Source organism: Camponotus vicinus, unplaced genomic scaffold (genome assembly GCF_025532165.1).
Source record: "Camponotus vicinus isolate PSW18456_S1 unplaced genomic scaffold, iyCamVici1.0 SCAF_12, whole genome shotgun sequence".
NCBI classification, from domain to species: Eukaryota; Metazoa; Arthropoda; class Insecta; order Hymenoptera; family Formicidae; genus Camponotus; species Camponotus vicinus.
Window position 1 is genome coordinate 6,856,812 of NW_028141948.1, and position 25,124 is coordinate 6,881,935.

The following is a 25,124-nucleotide window of genomic DNA, read 5'->3' on the forward strand; positions in this document are numbered from 1 at the left end:
TCGCGGGTCCGGCGAAATTCAAAGTAGGTGACTCGGTACGCGTTAGCAAGTACAAGACAGTTTTCGAGAAAGGTTACACGCCAAATTGGACAACCGAGGTGTTTAAGATCGTTAAAGTGCAGCATACTAATCCCGTAAGCTATCTACTCGAGGATTATCGTAAAAAATCTATCGCCGGAGCGTTCTACGAGCACGAGTTGCATCGCGCGAATTATCCGGACGTGTATCTCGTGGAGAAAGTACTGCGCAGGAGGGGTGACGAGGTTTACGTGAAATGGCTGGGATTTGACAATTCGCACAATTCTTGGATACATAAGGACAATGTGATTTAATTCATACAAATTGTATTTATTTTTAAGAAAAAATATGTACAACATATAAAAATATACATGAAATATATATAATACAAAAATCTTTATTAATACATCCTTTCCAATAATCGTATATAATACAATATATGAAATACATATACATATGAGATACATATACAAAAATAATATTTCTTTATAGTATAATATCTTACATTATATCACACACTATATTACATTATATTACATTACATTGTATATATATATATATATATATATATATAATATTATAAGGGTATCTGGTAATGTCCCCATGGTAACGTGTCGGTTGAATCAGGTACGATATATCGCTTGTCATCGTACGGACTCAGAGCAATTTTCGTTTCGCGAATGGTATACACTTCGTGCAATTTCGATCTTATGCAAGATTGCTGTCGTGTCATTTCTATTTCGTCATTCAAACACCGCGTGTAATCGTCGAATGTTATCGTTCTCGCGACAACGTTACTTTTGACACCTTTAACCTTCTTCGTATCCTTTTTCCCGTCCATTCTCACCGCGTACATTTTTGCTCCAAGCCCGACGAATTCGGTCATTATCGCGCCGTTATTTTCATCTTTCATTAAACCCGGCACTTTTTTGTTCGCGAGCGGTATACCGTACGCATTGTCCGCGGCATAATCGCTCGTATCGAATCGGTTGATATCGCGCTTCATATTTTCATAGACATCTTCGCACTCAATGTGGTATATAAGACTGTCTGTGTCGGTGTACATTACCCGGCATTTATCACGATATAGCGGTGACATGTACTCATGATGAAATTCGTACAAGCACGTTTTAGAAATGTCGAGTTTGCACATGCCGACATAGATTGGTTTATAAAATTTCACTTCAAGTTTGCGTAATTCTATGGCAACCAAATTTTCCGAAAAGACGCTTCTACTATGAAAATTTGGTTTCGCTATCATTGCTTCTGTGCCGTATCGTCCGTCCCACTTTGTTAATAATTTTACATCGACACGATTACGCACATTTTCCATCGTCTTGCCAAATACCGCGTTATTCATCAGTTTATATAAATTTTTTTCAAAATCATTTTTCGCGAGTGTTCTAAACTGTGTATTTAATTCGATATAACTGCGAAGCCACGGAGATTGTGTAAATTGTAATACGCGATGTATTTTTGTAACGCGAAGGCCGTGTTGCGTACATTGCTGTAGGTTACGGTAGTGTATCACGTAACGCTTCTTATCGTATAGCGTTGCGCGGAGTTTGTCTTGCCGCTTGCCGGGCGGCTTGTCACGTGTCGGGCAAAACGGTAGGTCAGTGTGCGTATCGTGAAGATGTTGCGGGTACTCGAGATCGACTTCGAGGATATAACCAGTAGGCGAATCTAACGCGATCGATGCTACGTCAAAATTCGACACGTCGTCGACCCATCGAAAATCGGCGTAAGGCAACGGTTGACACATTGCCCATCCGTATAAATTATTTACATCGAAATACGTTAAGTACGACGATGGTTTCGATGGATCGTACGATTGTTGCATGTACTTGTTATTAGCGCGAGCGTATCTGTTGGAACATTGGCTCAGACCACCGCGTATACCGCGTTCGATAAACATGACCATATCGATGTCGGTAAGCAATTCGAACGTAATCTTGGTATGCTTCAACATAGCATCCCACGTGTATCCGGGGAGAGTATAATAATACGCGGGGTCGAGTCCGTAACTTTTGATACAACTATCGCGAAAGTTTTCAAAAATATTGGCTAATAACAAGACGTCGATATTGAGGTACAAATCGCTATATTCGCCCAGCGTTCGAATGAAGAATCGCGTCCAGATATTCTTGGCGTGCGCGTAATCGCTCTCGGATATAGTTTCACCGGTCAAAGAACTGTAAAACGATTCGCGCGGTGGTAAACCTGTCCACAGAGTCGACGTATTCGTACGGAAAGACGCCTTTCCGTGTTAATAAATTGAAATTTTCTGCAGATAAATTTTGAAATTTCGATTTTAAAATTTTGAGTTTATCTTTCTCTTAAAAAGATGCCAATTTGTCGAGACTTGTCGCGAGAAATTTGTACGAATCGATGAAGCGTAATTTTATATAATTTTTCCAATTGTCTTGTGCGACTTTAACAGTTTTTGTAAACGATATATATTTTTCCTTGGTTATCGGAAGTAATTCGATTTCCCCTTCGAACGCTGTGGCTATATCCTCGATAATGAAATGCGCGTCGTAACCGGATAAATTATGAAAGACTATCGGAATATATATTGATTCTTTGTAATTTAGATTGCAATTTGAGTGCGCGGGACCCCTATATCGCCCGGTCAAATGACAATGATCGCGTACGCGTGTATCGTCTTCTTGCGTAAACGGTTTTTCGCATATATGACAATATATGCGGCTGTGAAATTTTTCCCACTCGTACGATGTTAAATTTACCATGGGGACATTTGTAGTCATTAAAATAGTCTTAACGCGAATTGCTAAATTTCTAAGTTCTTCGGTGAACCACGAAACGCAATCGGCGCTACGGCGAGAATTATAAACGGATAACGAGTTGTCGTACGAACAATGCATATAATACGCTATACTAAATACCCGATGGTGCTGGTACAAATTTTGCTGTTCTTCCTCCTCCATCTTGGCCAAAACGCATTCCAAGTCGGCATAGATCACAAATGGAAGCCGCTCTTTCCTCGTGTAGTTGTTGAACTCGAGCCACTTGTCCTTATCGCTCGGCAATCGGATAGCGCAGTCGTTTATTTTTCCGCAGTCTACCGTATGTGACTGCAACTTGTCTTCCGATCCGAAATAGTGCAAGCATCTGTAAAAAAAATATTTAAATTATAGATTTATGCAATGCATTATATTTTATAATTACATAAACTATTTAAATTATACGTACCGATCGCAGATATATCTTTGACCGTTGTGTTTGCTCAACTGTGAACTGACAAGTCGGGAGAGATTCTTGACGCATGCGAAATGTCCAACGCTGTTGCCGTCTTGCACGTACAGCAAGTTCACATGTTTGTCTTTCTTGTGTTCCGAAAGACGTATCGGGACGATGCTGTTCTCTTTCTCGATGCTGTACACGTTGATGGAGATATTGTTTATATGTTCAAACTTTTTTAGTTGGTTCAACGTCATCGGAAACTCAATATTTTGTACATTTAACACCGTCGTATAGTGGGGATATGAAGATTCCCGTTCCGTATGATTTTCGGCGGGATATAGAGCGGCCACCACTGCCCACGCGAAACACGCATTGTCTCTGGATTGCACGTTAACCACCGCTTTCTTCGCCGTAATTTCTCGCGGCAATTTAATATAACATCCCGCGCGCATAGAATTATATTTATTTACATTAACAGTCAAATTCTGTATTCGCGACAATGCCCAACCACTATCGCGTTCCTAAAATTCTTCTAGCAATGCTAGGGTGGGCTCGATAACGCGACGCTCGTACCACTCATGTAAATCGGACGTGCGAAAGAGTTCACAGTTTCTCGTATTGATACTTTTATTCGCGCGTTTATCACCCGACACAAATTCACCGTTGAATATAGTGTTCACTTATACACTGTTGTGTCTTTTTATAACGTCTTGCACTTGCTCGAGCACGATGTCTTTGGCATCCTCGAGAAATTGACGAGGTTCGATATAGTTTGCGTTAATCACAGCACCGGTCAGAATACGGCTATCGAACGCGGTATCGATCTCTCGCCAAACGAGTCTTTCCGCGTTATTGTCGCCGCTGTAATCACCACCGCTGGGTATAAACCGCCTCTGCAATCATGTCTTTGCACCTTCGAGTCGCGCGATTTTAGCCACCAGAGACTGTCTACTTCCGATCGAGAGTCGCGGACGCTTGACACGGCTGCGTTCTTCGAGCTGTTTGATAAATTCCTCGCAACGCTGCAGCCATGCAAAATACTCGCCCAAGGTGGCAATTTGGCGGGACTGCTCCACCAGGTCGCGTTCAGTCTGCTCGATGTTTTCCATTTTTTCCTGTCTTTTTCACACTTTTAAAACACTACGTCACAGTTTTCTATGGAGCACTTGCACGTGTCGATGGGCGTTCAAATCACGTACTATGATTTGATGCGCTTCAATCCTCCTTATATATATTTCATCCTTTCTTATCTTTAAAACAAAGGCGCAATGCAGCCGAGCATCGGCGCTGATGCGTTGCATTCCTTCCGAGAAAAAGTCGTGGAAGATGATTCTGGGGGGCGCCATTTGTTTATATTGTTTATAAATTCGCGCGACGCGTAATTCAATGTGAGAGATAAGAATACGTCCAACGGAAAAAATCTAGAATTACTTATATTTGGGGTGAGGGGGATGAGGGAGGTAAGGGGTGAGTGGGTACCGCGAGAGCTGTTACTTATATTGGTGGTGAGGGGGGTGAGGGGTGAGGGTGGTGTACCGGGGAGAGCTATTTTGTTTGCGAAAACATGTCCCGACGCGTTAGGGTATGTAATAGAATATTGCTTGATAAAATACCGCTGTTTATATTGTTTATCAACCGGGTATGTAATATAATATTACTTATATTTGCGATAAAACATTCAACACCCGCCCCGCAGCCCCCGCGCCTCCGAAATCCCCTCCGTCCCGCGTGACGTCATTACCCCCCGCCCCGGAGAACCTCCCTCCGTCCCTCACCCCCCTGAGATCCCTGGGTTAGAACTCTCCTAGTATCACCTACTAGAGTCATGCCCAGGTATTTAGCCGTATTGAACGCTTTATTATAATAAATTTAATAACAATTATAATTAAATTCTTCAGATATTTAATTTTCTAATTCTGTACTTCTTTAAAATAAATACACATAAATAAATAAAATAAATAAATCAATCAATCTTTCAAATATTATATAATTTTCATATAACGCTTTATTTACAATTGTTATTATTAGAATGTGAAAGAATATTTATTAAATAAGAATTACATTAAAATTTTTATTAATTCTTAGAAATTATAATAATTATTAATCATGTAATTATTAATCAAAATCTTAATTAATAATTAATCAAAATCACGCTGCGTCTAAGACCAGAAAATTTTAATAAGCGACTGCCACCCTTCCGGGACACGATTCGTTTATCAACCCTTTCTTCGGAGAGGCAAATATTCAACGAAGGTAAAAAATAACGTAGCAGCAGTAGGGTTACGCCGAGTCCCATCCATTCTTTAAGGAAACCCAAATGAAACAATTGTATAATAATACAATTAAAATAAGATAATATATTCTCCTTAGTGTGTACACTGTGGACAATAATTTAAGATTTATTTACTGATGTTTGAATCTAATAATTTGCACACGTATACAGAATATCCAGTAATTCCCATTTCATCCGTTAATGGAAGATTTCTGAGGTTATACTTACTTGGAAACAAAATCTACTACAGCACCGCGTATAGCTCCCAAATCTCTTCCTCTTCTAAAGGAATATATATATTTTAACACCTCATACTGTGACCTCACGATGACAGCCATTACGAATATAACGCACTACGCTCATCGAGACCAATCGAAACAACCAATCAGCATTGCAGAAAAGAGGCAACAATGCTTCGAGACTTTCGAGAATCGACATAACATGCACTTTTTAGAAAGGGACTAGCTCGCAGCGCGCGCTAACGCGCGCGCCTTCCACGGATCTAATTTTGATTATTTTTATTTTAAAATATTCATCCCATTCTCCCATTTCTATATCTCTCCCTTAAGAGGATGCCGGAGTCGCAGCCGAACTCCGATGGGTAGGCGCCCTCATTTTAACATAACTAAAAGTGTCGGTACATTACCAACACTTATAGTTATGTTACCGACAGTATTGTCTAGAATAAAAAGACATACATATTTTATTTAGGAAGAGCAATGTGAAAGCTTTCCTTTGTATTGTATTTAATTGTTTATTGAAGCAAAAAATATATTGCATTTTTACTGCTCTATCGTCTCGTACAAGCAACGATTTTAGAGCATAGATCTTTATTGCGTATATATATAAACAATTCTATTATTGCTCTCATTAGCTATGTCTTTCTTTTTATATATATAATAAAAATAAATAAAAAAATAGTAAATGTTCCTTATAAATTTTATGAAAATATAATAAATATTACTTATAAGTTTTATAAATATACAATATTACATCTCAAACAATTAGTATAATTTTATATTGTTAGCTTTTGATTATATCGATTTAACAAACGTCGTGCATAAATTGTAATTTGTAGAAAGTTATATGCAAATATCTTTTTTATTGTACATACAGAGTATCGCAAAGTACTATATATGTATAAGCACTTGTGAAGAAAGCGCAGTAAATTGAAAAAAATCCCATAGCATTTTACGATTTTCGCAATAATAGAAATATTAAATAAAATCGGACGAATGTGTATCTCTGCGTGTGTGTCTGAAAAAGGGAGAGAGAGAGAGAGAGAGAGAGAGAGAGAGAAACGCTCAGCCATTCGAGCTATTGCACGGTCTAGCATGATAGACATTTTGTCGGCGCGCGGTAAGGGGAAAGACAGCGCGGCGCAACGATGACGGTGTAACCGATAGTAGCGGCGTGCCCTGCTGTCCCTCCCCTTGCCGCGCGCCGACAAAATACCAAACACACTGGATCATGCGATAGCTCGAACGGCCGAGCGCTTCTCTCTCTCTCTCTCTCACACAAATACACAAACACACACGTAGATACACATTCGTTCGATTTTATTTAATACTATTATATAATTTATTTATTTTATAATTTCTATTATTGCGAAAATCGTAAAATGCTGTGGGACTTGTTTCTTCAATTTACTGCGCTCCTCTCAAGCGCTTATATATGTATAGTACTCTACGACATTCCGTATATACAATAAAAAAGATATTTGCATATAACTATCTACAAATTACATTTATGCACGACATTTGTTAAATCGATATAATCAAAAGCTAACAATATAAAATGTTTTATGCAAATTGATGTAATGTCATCAAATTTATAAATAATATAAATATTTTCATAATACATTCTTTGCATCAAAAGCATCGAAATGATAGATTTATATCGATGATATAATAGGTTTCATCGTCCATTTTTAGACGCAACCATAATATATATTTTTTTCGTCTCTCCGATATATGCAAATGAGATATTTGTACTGAGGCGTCTTTTTCTAACGATATTCATTGGAATATCGTGATCAGATATGATAAATGTAAGATATATGAATAATTTATCACTTTGGAAAAGGCAATTTACTTTCTGCTATAATTTTAAAAAAATGTTGTACATTTCACATTATTGAAATATTTTTCCTTAGAAGGATTTCCTTCTAAGGCTATAGTTTATAGTAGTATAGTGAAAGCCGCAGCATAAATTTCACAGCATATGCTATCAAGTCGAAGCTTTTCAAATATTATATTATTTGTAGGCAACGGCAATGAAAGTAAATTTTTTTTAGGCACCAATAGACACCACATAGCCGGGTAGGCTATCGTACATTCGAAGCTTGGTGTCATAAAAAAAAAATCACCAGCGATCAGTATAATTTGCTCCAATAATTTGTTAACTTTGTAACGGGCGGTTTTTCGTGTACCGCGAAAACGTAATTATATGGATAGCCGTCGGATCCAGGTGGCGGAATCAATAACTCGGTAACGCGGAAATGTGTGTGCAATGAGTCTTTATTGTTGCCAATGTAAATGTACAAATGTGCTGTGTATGCGCGTGTATATGTGCGTGTATAATTGTATATGTACAGATGCGTTGTGTGGATGTGAATGTGTATGCGCGTGTATAAATGTATATGTACAGATGTGTCGAGTGGGTGTGTGTGTATAAATGTACCGATTATTTCCGGGCGCGATGCACTCGCCCGTTTCCCGGTATCGGCGCGTTATCGCTTCTTGCGACTCGTCGGGCGTGTTTTTGTCGCGGTTTTTATGCACGGCTCGTAGCGCTCAGCTGTTCGGCTTTAATCTTATTTATTATTCGGCTCGTCTCTTGATAATTCCCGGATGGATTGCGGGTTTTTGGAAGGCGTCGCGACGCTAGCGAGCGTCGGAGGCGGCTCTCGTTCCACCTCGTGAAGGCGCGATGCCTGATAAGGATCTTGGTTCGGACGCGATTTCACAGGCGCCGATATCGATCGGCGGAGGCAGCGTTCTCACTACCTTCTGGCCTTGTTATTCTCGCAAGGATTTCTCTGAGCTGCTTTGCTTGCCTTCGGACTAGCTAGGCGCTTGAGAGGATCGCAAGGATCTGTCCTGTTATGCCGTCGAGAGCCCGTTTTATACTCGGCTAATTACCCGCGCCGGCGTATTCGGTAATTACCCCCACCGAGCGGCGGTAAAAATCGGAGCGGTTCGGGTCCGCCCGGGGGAGTTCGGGGTGCCGAACGCGGGTTCTCAGCCGCCGGTAACGGCTCCCGACGGTAGTCTCTCAATAGTTGAGAGTCCCTGCCCGGTTGTTCTCTAAACGTTAAAAAATGGGCGCACTGCGCCTCTGCCATTGCCCGACCGATGTTCGTCGGGCGGCAGCTTCCGGCCGGTGTTCGCCGGGAAACGATGCATTCGGGGGTGCATCGTTACATCACCCCCCCGCTAAATAACGCCTGAATTTTAGGCGTAGCCGGATCTTCGGGCCTATCTAATGCGCCGGTGGTAGCGCAGCTTGCCGTCGCGGCTAAAGCGCAGGATCCACTGCCCGTCTGCGGTGCGTGGGCGGTATCTACGCGATACGTGGACCGCGAAGTGCGGGACCTCGAACACCAGGCCCGGTTCGACCTGGACGCGAATCGGCGGTGCGGGAATCGGGCCCATCGGCATCAGCAGCTCCGGCTCTGATTCTGCTGGTGTTGCTGCTGGCCGATTCTCTCGGGCCGGTGGCGGCGGTCGGCGCTCGTAGGGCCTCAGTTGACGGCGTCTCGGCGGCGGCGGAGGCGGTGTCGCCAGGATAGCGGCCTTCCTGGCGTTCTCCCGGTCGGACCGCTGGATCACGGTTCCGACCCGTGGTGGCCGGGACTTCTCCTCTGGTGGCCCCGGTGGTTCCGCTGGTACGGTCCCCGTGTCGGCCTCCTCGGCCAAGTATTCGTCTATCGCGGCTAAAATGTCGTCCGTTTCGCTCGACATGTTGCGTCTTTGTGACCGTGCTCAGGCTTGTCACTCTTTGTTTGTGGATCATTCGGCATCGTCATCGCTGTCGGTGGGGATGAGGTCGTCTTCTCCCGGGTTATTGATGTTTTGATTTTGCTCGATTGCTTTTAGATCTTGAACATGTACGTGACGTATCCACCTCCCCCTCTTGCTCCTCAGGTCCACGATCACGGGCGATATTAACCGTCTGACTTCGTACGGCCCGCTGAATTTTGGCGCGAGTTTTGCGTTGAAGGAGTCCGCTTTTTTTGATAGTGGATGCTCCTTTTTTAGCACCCATTCTCCTGGTAGCGGTTTCCATGGCCGGCGTCTTAAATCGTAATATTTTCGCTGGCGTTGAAACGCCTGGGCCAGATTGATGCGCACGAGCTCGTATGCTTCTTGCAACTTCTGGTGCATCGCGTCTGGTGTTTCTGGCGTCGAGTTCCGCTCCTCGGTTTCGGCCGGCGCGGTGAGCTCTCTTCCATGATTTAAGTAGGCTGGCGTGTATCCGGTTGCGTCATGTACGGCCGTATTGTACGCGAATTGCAACTCCGGCAGGTGCTCGTCCCAGGTACGGTGGTCCTTGTCTACGTATTGGCTGATCATCGTCTTGATCGTGCGATTCGTACGTTCCACCGGGTTGCAATGCGGTGCGTACGCCGGGGTGGTTACGTGCTTGATCCCGCTCTCCGCCAAGCGTTCCTCCAGTTGTTTTGAGCGGAGTTGCGTGCCATTATCCGTGAGAATCGATCCTGGACGGCCGTGTTTCAGGATGACGTGGTTGGTGATCGCCTGTGTTACGGCATCGGCGGTGGCCCGACGAAGAGGCACGAACTCAGCCCACTTCGAAAATCTGTCCTGCATGGACAATAGTCACGTATGCCCTCTGCGGGACCGTGATAATGGTCCCACCAGGTCGACTGTCACTTGTTCCCAGGGTCGCGTGATGTTGGTCGCGTGCATTTTCCCCGCTGGTCGGTGATGGTTCGCCTTGTGTTTCTGGCAATTTTGGCAAGCCTTGACATAATTTGCCACCTCGCGGAACATTCCCGGCCAGTAATAATGTTCGGCCATTCTAGCTATGGTCTTGGCGATTCCCAAGTGTCCGGCGGTCGGGGCATCATGGGCCTTTTCGAGCACCCTTTTCCGGAGCGGTTGTGGAACGCAGACCTTCCATTGCTGCGCCTCCGGTGTCTCCTTGAAATCGAGGCTATGCAGCACATGTTTGTAGAGCCTCCCTTGCTCGATTCTGTATTCCGGTCTTGCGGTGGGATCGTCTTTTACCTCCTGGAGGATACGCTGGTACCAGCGACAGCGTGTAGTGCGGGCGGCACAGCTCTCGGGTTGGCGCGATAGTGCGTCCGCGACGCGATTCAGACTCCCGCGGCGGTATTGGATCTCCATGTTATACTGCTGCAGTTCCAGTGCCCATCGCCCGAGACGTCCGTGGGCGAGTCGATTTTTCGCAGCCACTTCAGGGCCTGGTGGTCTGTTACGACCGTGAAGTCGTATCCTTCCAGATAGTTGCGCATCCGGCGGATGCCCCATACGACGGCGAGACACTCCAGTTCCGTTGCGCTATAGTTTCTCTCGGCCGCGTTGAGTGTGCGACTCGCGTAGGCGATAACTCGGTCGCCTTCTTCGTAGCGTTGCGTTAATACGGCCCCGAGTCCGGTATTGCTGGCATCCGTTTGCAAACAAAAACGTCGCGTGAATTCCGGGCAAGCGAGAACGGGCGCGGAAATTAATCGCTCCTTGAGAGCGCGGAACGCGTTTGCCTCCTCGTCCCCCCATTTCCATCGGGCGTTTTTACGCGTTAGTTGTGTCAGCGGAGCGGCTATGGTTGAGAAGTTCTCGATAAACCGTCGGTACCATGACGCCATCCCGAGAAATTGGCGGATTTGTTTTATCGTCGTTGTCTCTGGCCAACCAGCCACGGCACTAACTTTCTCCAGGTCCGTCCTGATCCCGTCTTGTCCCACTACGTGCCCCAGGTATTTTAATTGTTCGACGCAGAATTTACACTTTTCCGGGTTCAGTCGAAGACGCGCTTCCCGGAGTCGACGAAAGGTTTCGGCGAGCAGCTCGAGATGTTCCGAGAACGTGCAGCTAACGACGATTATGTCGTCCAAGTACACGAAGACGTGCGATTCGAGGTCAGGTCCGAGGACGGTATCTAATAGCCGTTGAAAAGTGGCGGGCGCCGAGTGCAGCCCGAACGGCATGACCCGGAAGTGGAAAAGCCCTTTTCCGGGCACCGTAAAGGCGGTAATTGGTCGGCTCTCCTGCGTGAGTGGTACCTGCCAATACCCGTTCTTAAGGTCGAGAGTCGACAGATAGCGGGCCCCCCTTAACTTATCTAGGATGGCGGTCACCTGGGGTAGCGGGTACGCGTCGCGGTGGGTCACCTCGTTTACGCGGCGGAAGTCGATACAAAAACGGGATTTGCCGTCTTTCTCCCGGACCACCACTATCGGTGAACTCCACGGACTATCGGAGGGTTCAATAACGCCTTGCTCCAGCATTTCTTCCACTTCGCGGTCGATTATGGCCTGCATGGCCGGGTTCCGCGGCCGGTACCGCTGCTTGATGGGCGTCGCGTCTTTCAAGCGGATTCTATGCTGGATTCTTCCGGTGGGTCCGCCGATCTCCCCGAACTTCCGGAGTTCCCCCTCTAAAAATTTCTGGAGCGCTCGGTGCTCCTCCGGTGTCTGGCTGGCCAGCCCCTTGGCGGCCCAGCACTGACCTCCCTCCCCGATAATGGACAGGGGCGGTGTTGGAATCTTCAGCCTTAATTTGGCCTGAGCGTCGATCCCGAGGAGGAGATCACTCTCCATCTCGGGCAGAATCGTGAAGGTGTGCGTGACCTTCTTGCCTTGTACGCAAAGGGGAATGACCACGGTCCCGGGGGCGTCCGCCGGCGTCCCGTCCACCAGCAGGATCTGTCCCCCTTCCCCTGTTTGTTCGGTTACTCCTTCCCGTCGGAGTACGTCCACGGTGTGGCGGTTTATGAGGGAGACTTCCGACCCAGAGTCGATCAGGGCATCGAACCGCCGTCCCTTGATGGTCACGTATATATGCGGTCGGGGAAGAAACCTTACGCGGAATTTCGGGCGGGAGTCGCGACCGTAAGATCCCCCGCCCCTGATTCGTTTCCCGAACGCGGATGGCATTCGGAAGTCAACACGCCGTCCTTGCCGCACTGGGAGCAGAACTTTAAAGCCGGGCGCCGGCACTGGGCCCGCGTGTGCCCCCGCTGCTTGCAGCGCCAGCAGCATTCGCGCTTGTTATACGCGGCGGCGACGGTCGGGGTCGGTTTCTCGCGCTTCTTCATCTCTCGTTTCTCCCGCTCTATGTCTTCAAATTCTTTTGCCCGGGCCTGCAACTCGGCGATACTCCGGATATCGTCCACGCGAACATACGTCTTATAATCGGGATGCATATTCTCGTATATTAATTCGAGCTGTTCTTCACGCGAAAACCCTCCGGCCCGACGCATCAGTGTCATCATCACCGTGGAGTAGCGTGTAAATTCCTCGCCGCTCGTCTGATGGCGACCCATAATTTCCCGGCGCAACGAGGCCGCGTATCGCCGTGGAAAAAATTGCAGATGAAATGCGCGCTCAAAGTCGTTCCACGTCCGCCAATCCTCGCGGTGGTTCCGGTACCACAACAACGTATCACCTTTTAACACCTCGGGCAACCCCTTTAGCATCTGGGGCCCCGAGATCCCATATCCGTCCCTGAGTTCGCGGAGTCGCTCTAGGAACGCGGCAGGGTCTCGACCATCGAAATGGCAACCCCACTTCCGGATCTGATTAATTATCTTCGCGTCCGTGGCCGGAGCTTCCACGGCATGCTCATGTTGGTTGGGAGTGGTCACCGTAATGCACGGAGCCGGCCCCGCGCTTGCCTCCCCCATCGGTGGTTCGAACTCGTCCGGATTATCATCGACAAACGTACTCATTCGGCGACGGAGCTCGTCCAGCAGTCCGGAGTCATCGAGGTCGTATGACCGCAGCATGGCCGCCAGCTGGGCCTTCGGCAGGGCGTAAATCCACCCCTTCATTCTCACGCGCCTCCCTACGCACACACACATCTGCACGGTTTTCTATTCAAACGGTCCCTGTTCGGGCGCCAATGTAACGGGCGGTTTTTCGTGTACCGCGGAAACGTAATTATATGGATAGCCGTCGGATCCAGGTGGCGGAATCAATAACTCGGTAACGCGGAAATGTGTGTGCAATGAGTCTTTATTGTTGCCAATGTAAATGTACAAATGTGCTGTGTATGCGCGTGTATATGCGCGTGTATAAATGTATATGTACAGATGTGTCGAGTGGGTGTGTGTGTATAAATGTACCGATTATTTCCGGGCGCGATGCACTCGCCCGTTTCCCGGTATCGGCGCGTTATCGCTTCTTGCGACTCGTCGGGCGTGTTTTTGTCGCGGTTTTTATGCACGGCTCGTAGCGCTCAGCTGTTCGGCTTTAATTCGGCCGGCTTTAATCTTATTTATTATTCGGCTCGTCTCTTGATAATTCCCGGATGGGGGTTGCGGGTTTTTGGAAGGCGTCGCGACGCTAGTGAGCGTCGGAGGCGGCTCTCGTTCCACCTCGTGAAGGCGCGATGCCTGATAAGGATCTTGGTTCGGAGGCGATTTCACAGGCGCCGATATCGATCGGCGGAGGCAGCGTTCTCACTACCTTCTGGCCTTGTTATTCTCGCAAGGATTTCTTTGAGCTGCTTTGCTTGCCTTCGGACTAGCTAGGCGCTTGAGAGGATCGCAAGGATCTGTCCTGTTATGCCGTCGAGAGCCCGTTTTATACTCGGCTAATTACCCGCGCCGGCGTATTCGGTAATTACCCCCACCGAGCGGCGGTAAAAATCGGAGCGGTTCGGGTCCGCCCGGGGGAGTTCGGGGTGCCGAACGCGGGTTCTCAGCCGCCGGTAACGGCTCCCGACGGTAGTCTCTCAATAGTTGAGAGTCCCTGGCCGGTTGTTCTCTAAACGTTAAAAAATGGGCGCACTGCGCCTCTGCCATTGCCTGACCGATGTTCGTCGGGCGGCAGCTTCCGGCCGGTGTTCGCCGGGAAACGATGCATTCGGGGGTGCATCGTTACAACTTTTGTCGCTATATGACATGCTACAATTATATAAGAATTATCGCAATATATAGCACACTTTCAAAATAAGAATCCTCTTATAACGTGTAAAAATCGGTTCAATGATTCATTTTATCTGGATTTTTATTCTTATCAAATATGCCTTTTAGTTGAGGCAGTGTCTTTATGATCTCTGAATTAAATTTCGTTTAAATTTCGCTTCCAGAATGCACATGTAAATCGTATCTGATGTAAAACATTTTTGAAAGTAACCAGCACACAAATTAAGATCGCTTCTCGAATTTTTTTTGAATAATCAACATACAAATTAGATCGACTCTAGATTTTTTTGAATAACTAGCACACGAATTAAATCGCCTCTGGAATACTTTTCGAATAGCCAGCATCAGAATTAAATCACCTCTGGGTTTTTCTTAAACCAGCATACGAATTAGATCGCCTCTGGATTTTTTTTTAATAATCACGCTCACGAATAGATCGCCTCTGAAATAAATCTTTTAAATAACCGAAGCGCACATGCAAACCGCATCTGATATGAAATATTTCTAAAAACAACCAGCCTACGAATAAATTGCCTCTGGATTTTTTTGAATAATCAGCACACGAATTAAATCGCCTCTGGATTTTTTTTAAACCAGCACACAAATTAGATCGCCTCTGGATTTTTTTTCAATAACCAGCACACGAATTAAATCGCCTCTGGGTTTTTTTAAACCAGCACACGAATTAGATCACTTCTGGATTTTTTTTTAATAATCAGCTCACGAATAAATCGCCTCTGAAATAAATATTTTAATAACCAGAGCGCACATGCAAACCGCATCTGGTATGAAACATTTCTAAAAACAATCAGCACACGAATTAAATCGCCTCTGGATTTTTTTTGAATAACCAGCACACGAATTAGATCGCCTCTGGAATTTTTTTTAATAATCAGCTCACGAATAGATCGCCTCTGAAATAAATATTTTAATAACCAGAGCGCACATGCAAACCGCATCTGGTATGAAACATTTCTAAAAACAACCAGCACACGAATTAAATCGCCTCTGTATTTTTTTTTTAATAACAAGCACACGAATTAGATCGCCTCTGGAATTTTTTTTAATAATCAGCTCACGAATAGATCGCCTCTGAAATAAATATTTTAATAACCAGAGCGCACATGCAAACCGTATCTGGTATGATCTGGTACGATCCGTCGGCTTACCGACCTCTCTGTCTTTTGGATGAGGTCGGTAAGCTGATGGAGAGGATATTGGTGGGGCGGCTCAATGAGCACCTGCAACAGGTTGCGGGGCTCAACGAGTCCCAGTTCGGGTTCCGGGCGGGCCGGTCGACCATCGACGCGATTGATGGTCTGCGGGCCCGCTCGGAACAGATAGTCCAGCACGGTGGAGTGGCGTTGGCTGTGTCCCTGGACATATCCAACGCGTTTAATACTCTCCCGTGGGACATGATAGGGGCGGGACTACGAGCGCACGGAGTCCCGGATTACCTGTCCAGGGTAATCCGGGACTATTTCATGGGAAGGAGTATCTCCTGTCGCGATGCCGATGGGGTGCGTAGGCGGTGGCCCGTCGTGTGCGGTGTTCCGCATGGGTCCGTTCTGGGCCCGTTGCTGTGGAACATCGCGTACGATGAGGTATTGGGGAGGGTCCTCCCCCCTGGCTGCCATGTCATCTGTTACGCGGATGACACGCTGGTGGTAGCTGGGGGGAAGGACTGGAGGGATGCCACCGCGTTGGGGAACATCGCGGTGGCCGGGGTGGTCCGCGGTATAAAGGCGTTGGGCCTGAGAGTGGCCCCCCGGAAGACGGAGGCCGTCTTTTTCCATGACGGCTCCCGGGGGCCCCCCCCAGGCTCATATTTAAGGTGGACGGACACGACGTCCAGGTGGGGACTCGGATGAAGTATCTGGGTCTCCACCTGGACGGAAGGTGGACCTTCGAGGAGCACTTTGCCCAGCTAGCCCCCAGGATGGGGGGGTAGCGGCCTCGCTGGCGGGGCTGCTGCCCAACCTGGGGGGGGCCGGACGGCCGTGTCCGCAAGCTTTATGTGGACGCGGTCGGATCGGTGGCCCTCTACGGGGCATCGATCTGGGCGGGTGCTGCCTCGGGGTCCAACAAGATCAGGGGAGTACTACGGGGGGCGCACCGCCCCATAATTTTAAGGGCCGCGCGTGCATACCGCACGGTCGCATATGCGGCGGTGGCGGTGCTGGCGGGGTCGCCTCCCCTGGAGCTCCTGGCCCAGGCCCGGGCCGAGATGTACTGGGGGATTAGGGGGCTCCAGGGGAGTGGAATTGTGGTGGGGCCGGGGGCCAAGAAGGCCATCAGGCTGAAGGCGGCAGACTCGGTCCTCGTGGATTGGCAGCGGCAATTGGCCGGGCCAGCCCGCGAGAACCAAAGAGTTGTGAGAGTCGTCCTCCCGGTCTTCGGGAGGTGGATGAGGAGGGCCTGGGGGCGGATCACCTTCCGGGTGGCGCAGGTGGCGACCGGGCACGGGTGTTTCGGTCACTACCTGTGCCGCATCGGGAGGGAACCAACCCCCAGGTGCCACCACTGCGAGGAAAACCGGGACACGGCGCAGCACACTCTCGAAGCCTGCTCGGCTTGGGAGGTGCAGCGCCGTGCCCTGATCGCAGTGGTGGGAACTGACCTCTCCCTCGGCGCCGTCATTGAGGCGATGCTGAGGGGGGAGGAGGAGTGGCGGGCAGTGGCCTCCTTTTGCGAGGAGGTCATGCGGAACAAGTAGGAGGCGGAGAGGGATCGGCGGATGATGCCCGCCCCAATGGCAGCACGAGGAAGAGCAGCGGCCAGGAGGACCCGGCGGGGGAGGAGAAGGCTGATTGGGCCTCCGGCCCCACCGCTGGACAGGGACTGAATGGGGGGAGGGACCTTGTTGAGACCCACTCCCCCCTTCACTGCAGGCTTGGCGGATAGGTGGGAGTGAGAGGGAGGCTAGAATGTAATGAACAAAGGAGTAGGGGAGAGTGGGGTACAATGGGGATATCTTTTTTCTAGGTGCCTTAAAAGATAAAAAATAAACAAAGAGAGATAAAGAAACAATTTTTATTTTAGTTTTTATTTTGTTATTATACATTAAGTTTCTTTACTTCAGTTTTTTTATGGAAGATAAATGATTACATTTCATATTAAAATAAAAATTGTTTCTTTATCTCTCTTTGTTTATTTTTTATTTTTTAAGGCACCTAGAAAAAAGATATCCCCATTGTACCCCACTCTCCCCTACTCCTTTGTTCATTACATTCTAAAGATGACACGACTAATAAGAAAATGACAAAGAGCTCAAATAACAAAATAGCTTGTATCTTTGAAGATATTAGTCTTAGGACCCATGTTATTAGACCTTTTCTTCTTGTTTTGATCAATACTACCTGCTATCAAAATATGTGACCCTTTTTTTCAACACCCTGTATATCTAAAGGATGTTGCAGGGATCTTTTTTAAATCATATCGTTTTTTATTAAACACGGTAAGGGATAATATATTACATCGTTTCTCGTTCGAATTTTTAAAAATGCTTCATTAATTTGTAAAATATTACATAAAATATATAAAATGATTTTTTTCAGATCCATTCTTAATTTTCTTTATAATTTAAGAAATTTAAAAGAATTAATAATTTCTTAGTGAGTGCCACAACTATTCTAACAATAATAGATATTTATATTATGGAAAATAATTATATTAACTGAAATAAATTGCATTTTTGAATTGGTCCTTGATTTCACCATTTAAGAATATATTATACAATTTCGGAACCGTCAAAAAGTATAGATTTTTTCATATTTAATATTTAATGCTTTTCGATTACTAAATATATCGATTCAGAATGTATAAAGTACATTAAATATGCAAGAATCTATACTTTTTGATGGTTCCGAAATTGTATGTTAAAACAATGAAAGAGCAAGAATCTTTCCAAAATAGTACAAGAAATTATCATGACGCTAAATTATTGTTATTGGCGGGAATCTTGGTACATATTCACGTTATAAGTTAAAGTCTAAATTTAAAAAAAGATTACATTTAACGTACGTTATAATAAGATTTTTACTTAATATTCAACGTAACACAGAAAATTATTAAAACATAATTTTTAACAGAATCAACAGCGTAGAACATTTCTCACCGGAATTGCTGTAATATATTTTAGTGCTTGTGTAATATATTTTAAATTCATAGTTAACGTCAACAAACTGATTCTGTTAAATAATAAAACAATAATGTTCTAATAATATGCAGAATAGTACGAATTTCTCTTAAATAGAGCAAGCAATTTTCATGCCGACAAATTTTTGTCATTATGGCGGGACTGTTGATATAATACATATTCACGTCCTGATTAACATCCAGATTAGAATATAATGACATTTAACGTACATTTATATAACATTTTTTTATTATTTTTAGTGATATAAGACAAGAGGTTTTCAAAACATAATTTATGACGAAATCAGGAGCGTAGTACATTTTTCACTGAAATTGTTAGTTTTCAAATACATAATTACGTCAATGAACTGATTTTGTTAAATAATAATAGAAACTAACATATAAAACGATGAAATAGTGAGAATCTTTCCGAAAAAACGCATGCTAGCATCGCATACACATTACGCTCGGAGCGGTTATTTTGTACGTAGATCACTTTACGCAGTTTTTACAAAATAAATATTTGCGCGTTGTGTACGCGAGTTAAGTGTATATTTGCTTCTTTTAAACTGTTTTGTGCTTTTTATTTTAAATTTGTAGTTAATGTTCCTTTTTTTTTAGTTTCGTGTTTCTTAGTTTTTTAGCTTCGTGTTTCTTTAGCTTCGTGTTTCTTTAGTTTCGTGTTTCTTTAGCTTTAGTTTTCTTTTTTTTTGTGTTGGTGCTAATTATTATTATTTTATAATGTCAAATAAGCACCGATTTTATGATAAATGTGTTTACATTAATTGCATGAATGTTAGAACTAAAGACGGGAAACGCTTATTTAGGTTTCCATTACAAACGGATGCGAGACGTGATTTATGGATACGCAATAGTGGTATGTTTATATATTGATTTACATATTCATTTATATATATTGATATTTACTATATAAAAAGAAATGCCATATACTATAAATTTATACTATAAATTTTCTTGTATGCTTTTTCCTGTAAATTTATTTAATGAAATAATGTAATATGTAATAATATTATATTTGAAATCTCTCGCATATAATATTTTGAAACATAATTTGTGAAAAATGTGAATAGAATGTGTCCTGCTATTCATGTTTACAACGTGAAAACGTTTATGACTTTTTAACATAATCTTCCTTTTTATTTCGCCGAACGACTGCGTGATCCAGTGTCAGATAATACGTTGCGTGCTTGTTGGTGATTGTTTCGAGATAAGACACGGCTCACACGCACACAATCAGCGGCTCGCTGATCACGTGGCTCACGTATGTGTTGCAAAGAGCGCTCTGTGCTGTACATATACATAGTTCTCTACTTGTATATGTGTGTGCCGCGTCTTCTTTCTGGCACTGGCGATCAGTTAGTCTTGCTCAGCGGTAGAAGAGCTCGAGAGCTACAAATGTAAGTATAGTTTATGAAAGCTTTTATCTTTAACCGTAGAACATTCGGATAATTATTTACAAATGGTTTTATTATATTAATCGTAAGAAAATATTTATGTTTCTTTTATGAGTGATGAGTGTCCGTGAAATTAATAGTTATATGTATAAAATATCCGATTGTTTTATATTCCTGTTTAACTCTGTGTATTTTTCAATTGTAATGTTATTTATAATGCACGCTTTTACTTTTTTCATTATTTTTTTCCAGATAATGGAAACATTGTCCACAGTGCCGACGACGACGGTGGAGACGACGTCAACATCGGCGATATCGATACCGATATCGACGACGATACCGCCGACTATGACGTCGACAACCTCGACGACGGCGGTGGAGACGACGTCGATCGCGACGTCAACATCGGCGGTATCGATGCCGATACCGACGACGATACTGCCGACTATGACGTCGACAACCTCGACGACGGCGGTGACAACTGTGACGTCGACAACAGGGACGACAACGGCGGCGACAATTTCAATGCCATCTGTTATTTCTTTTACAGTAAGTGTAAAACTTTACATTTTAAATATTAACGATGAGAAATTGCAATGACAGCGGCAACGACGGTGATCATGACATCGATTTTACATTCATTCATCACATCGTGGTCAACGTCATTGTCACCGCCGCTGCCGCCGGTTCTACGTCGGTGTTATTGCCAGCGTAATAGATACCATCGTTGTTTTCTAGAAAAAAAGTAATAGAAAAGTAAAACATTGTAAGCAATGCAACTGAAAAATATATAAATTGAAATAGGAATATAGAACAATTGAATATTTGTACACGTATAACTATACAAACAATTTTGTAAAAATTATATTACAGTTAAACACATAATTTTAACGTGTATTTCATAATTTATCAACACTTTTTAATTAATTGTATTATTTTTCTATGTACATATATGTGTATCAATATGTATATAGTAATATACTTTTCATTTTGTATGTTTCAGCCAGAACAATTATTAAACTTCTTAACCTTGATGCAACGAGGTCGCGGTAGAGGAAGAGGAAGAGGAGCATGGCGAGGTTCGTGGAGAGGGCGAGGAAGAGGGAATAAAGGTGGCATAGGCGGCAGAGGCGGCAGAGGCGGAAGAGGTGCGGGAAGTGGAGGAAGTGGAGAAAATGGGGGAGTAATTAACATTACATACTATTACAATAAATAATCATAATAATAATAATAACAATAAACATAACACATATTATTATAACAAATACACAAATACATAATATTATAACAAATAATAAATAATAACAAACATATGTAACAAATAATAATAAACATATACTTAAGACAAGATTATTTTCAAATCAAAATGTATTCCTTTTAAAGTCCCTTATATTCTTTTAAAGTAATGTAATCCTTTTAAAGTTTTTTAAGAATAGCAATACCAAATAAATAAATGAGGATACTAAGCATTGTTAAAAGAGTATTTTTTTTGGAATAACATTAAATAACTATATAAACTATATAAACATTGTACTTCTTTCTTGTATTCAGTATATACATTATAGACTTTTCACGTTTGTCGTTTGAAAATGTGTCGCTATCTAAGATGCAATCATTTCTTGTTTTTTTTTTACTCGAGAGTCTATGCAATGATTGTGATTGTCTTGCGTACTTTTATGCACATTTTTCTTATGTTTATTCATCAGGACATCTTTGTTTTGCCTTTGACATTTGGATTTGCTTTTAACAAAAAATTAAAATTTTTTTAATTTTATATTTAGTATAATATATTTTAATAGCTTAATGAGATTATGTACATGGTTTAAAAAAATTATATAAATAAATTTGCAACATACATACCAATTACATCATGTACATTTTTGCCTTCTCTTGTTAATTGTCTCTGCTGTTTGACTTTTGGACGTAATTCCGCAGAATTTTGTACAAAATGACCATACTGTACTGTCTTCTCAACTTCGCTTTCATCCTCAAAATTATCATTATTTTATGGTATGTATAAAGTATCTAAATAAAAAAACAACTTGAATAAAAAGTAAAATTTACATATAGATAAAAGTGCAGGTTAAAGATAAAAATAAAATATTTAAACTAACCCTTGGAATACTAAATGATCAGTGAATGTCATCTATTTCTGTAGAATCATCCAATATATTACTACTAATGTTATAGCTATCATATGTATCGTCATACTCATCATCGTATCACAATCTCACTCGACAATGTTGTATTTTTTATAAATTTCCCGACATTTGTTGATTTCAGATTTATTATTCAATTTATTATTTCATTTGCATTTTTGTATTTATCTTTCTTGGTAAAAAAAGAAAACATACAATAAAACTTGTCTATCTTCAAACTATCAAGAAAGAGATCAAGTTACTTGTTTATTCTGGACTCTCTCGTGAATATTCATCTTATTTTTTCAATTATCTATTTTATTCTAATGATACATATATAAAATGAAAACTTTTTGTCTTTTATTTACCTTGTTTTATTTACTCTTATACTCATGTGATTATTTCAATTTATAGAACAGAATAATTGTTCTACAAATAAAAGAATGTATTGTATTTAATAGAATTGCATAATAATAAAACTCTTCGATATTAATTTTTTTATAAATATAATATATGCAAAAAAGTATTTGACTTAATTCCAAAAAAAATATTTTATTTTTCCAGTGCAAAGCTGTGTTTTCAAGACCGATAAAAAATCGGCGCACAGTTTACTGAAAGGAATGTACATATTCACATACAAATATTAGGCTATCAAGCTCCAGTTCAGACCAAAAATGGCATATTTAGTAAGCTATATTCAATAACTTATTTCTTCCTATATGAATTCTTGATGTGTCTATAATCATATATATCTCGTGTCATAACATCAAATTCATCATTATTAAAAAGTTTTACTTATAAAAAATATCAACAATAACATATCAATAATAACAATCATATAAATATGTCATTTTTGGTATCAGCTGGAGTTTGATAGCCTAATATTTGTATATGAATATGTATATTATATGAATATGTAATAAATATTCATATAATTGAAATATATTATAATAAATATAAACAATATGAAGAGTTTGTAAAATAAACATTCAAATGGACAAATATAAAATAAATATTTATAATTAGATTTAATGAATAAGTTTAGATTTATATATATTTTATGTGAAAAATAGCGTTTTTAAAAATATGATTTTTAATTTTTTTTTGTATTAAAATTAAATATGGTATTTAATTTTTTTTTGATATGTTGCGTCTATAAGAAAATTCTGAATAAATTGCATAAATTATCATTTTTTGAGAGAAATATTCCAGAATTTTTTAAGGCGTTATTTCTATAAAACTGTGTGAAAATCGTATTTTCTAATTTCAGAAATTTTTTTAAATTCAAGTGTGGCAGTAAATCAATAAAAAAAATTTTATAAAAAAATTACAATTATTTACTTACAATTGCTTAATTTACTTACTTTATTTACAATCTACAACTTAATTGTTTCTAGTTTCATGGTATCTTTATTTTTGTTTAATATTTCCTTTATTCTTTCTTTTTTTCATCATGATAATTTAGAAATATAATGAATATTATTTTTAGGCCCTTATTCTGTAACTTTTAACGATGTTGTTATGTATCATTGCACAGTTATAACATGATACAAAAATCCTGCGCAATGATTCATAACGACATCATAAAAGTTATAAAATAGGGGCTTTAGTAACAAACATGTACATGTATAGTATGAATTCCATTCCATCTTAGAATTTACAACTGTACACGTTTTGTTTTTTCAGTCATGCATCCATCTACACACACACACATACACTAAATTTTTGTTCTATTTTTGTTGTAGGAAATACCAGATTGGAAAAATGGTCTTCTGAGTTCCTTAGATGTGCGGGATTGTGTGAGGATCATTTTAATGAGGACTCATTCACAAAAAGTTCCAATAAAAGATTAAAGCGGGATGCTGTGCCAATCCATTTTAAAAGTGAGTACAATAATAACAATTATACACAGAGAAAGGAAAGCAAACAAATGGAAATAGATGGAGCAACTCAAGAAATAAACATACAAGTCGAAGAAAACGCCATTGAAGAAAACGCCATACCAGTTATTATTGCAGGTATAATAAATGATGATGTTGTGATGATGAGCAACCGGCAGAACGATTACCAATTAAAACATATGGACCATCAAATTTATGTTTTGATACTCCAGCGGAAGAGGAAGATATCATGGAATGGATACATATAGAGCCTCCTAAATATGAAAGAATTGATAAACTTGATTTGCTTAAGGAAGAAGAAGTCAATAAAATGAAAAATACGAATAAATTAAATGTTATAATTGATAATTTAAAACGTGAAAATGCTCGGTTGCGAAAACATATAAGAAGTTTAAGACATCGACTACGTATTAGACATATACCTAAAAAGCCAAAGGGAAAAAAACAAAAGAAACAATTATTAAAAAAAATTGATAAATGAACAAGAATTACATCCTGTGGCCAAAGCTATGATAAATTTACAGTTGCATACACCAAATGCAAAATATACAGAAGAAGAGAAAAATTTATCGAGGCAACTTTATTATTATTCAGCATTTTGTCGCTTACAGAAAGCAGGTTGCAATTTTCCTGGGCAGCGAACAATACGAAGATGGTTAGAAGAATATGACATAAGACCGGGATTTTGCAACTTTATATTTCAAAAATTAAAAGAAAAAATTACTCAATTACCAATGGAGGAAAGAGTGTGCGGTTTAAAATGGGATGAAATGTATATCAAATCATATGAGGAATATTCATCCAAATTGGACGAAATAGAAGGCCTTGTTGATCTCGGACCTCTAGGTAGAAAATCAGAGAGAGCTAAATGTGTGTTTGTGTTTTGTCTAGATAGTTT

General features: G+C 42.0%; 1 protein-coding gene and 1 pseudogene across 1 annotated transcript; both read right to left on the reverse strand.

The window, feature by feature from the left end:
• Positions 1-595: 595 nt before the first annotated feature.
• Positions 596-1,129, reverse strand: LOC145963414 (uncharacterized). The gene has a single exon (XM_083085331.1). The coding sequence runs from the start codon at positions 1,115-1,117 to the stop codon at positions 596-598; it is 522 nt and encodes a 173-aa protein (XP_082941457.1). The 5' UTR covers positions 1,118-1,129.
• Positions 1,130-3,224: 2,095 nt separating this feature from the next.
• Positions 3,225-8,843, reverse strand: LOC145963166 (uncharacterized; annotated as a pseudogene).
• Positions 8,844-25,124: the final 16,281 nt, after the last annotated feature.

What these genes read in the sequence shown, in the direction of transcription:
- LOC145963414 (XM_083085331.1), bottom strand. Translation starts at nt 1,117, where the DNA reads ATGTCACCGCTATATCGTGATAAATGCCGGGTAATGTACACCGACACA.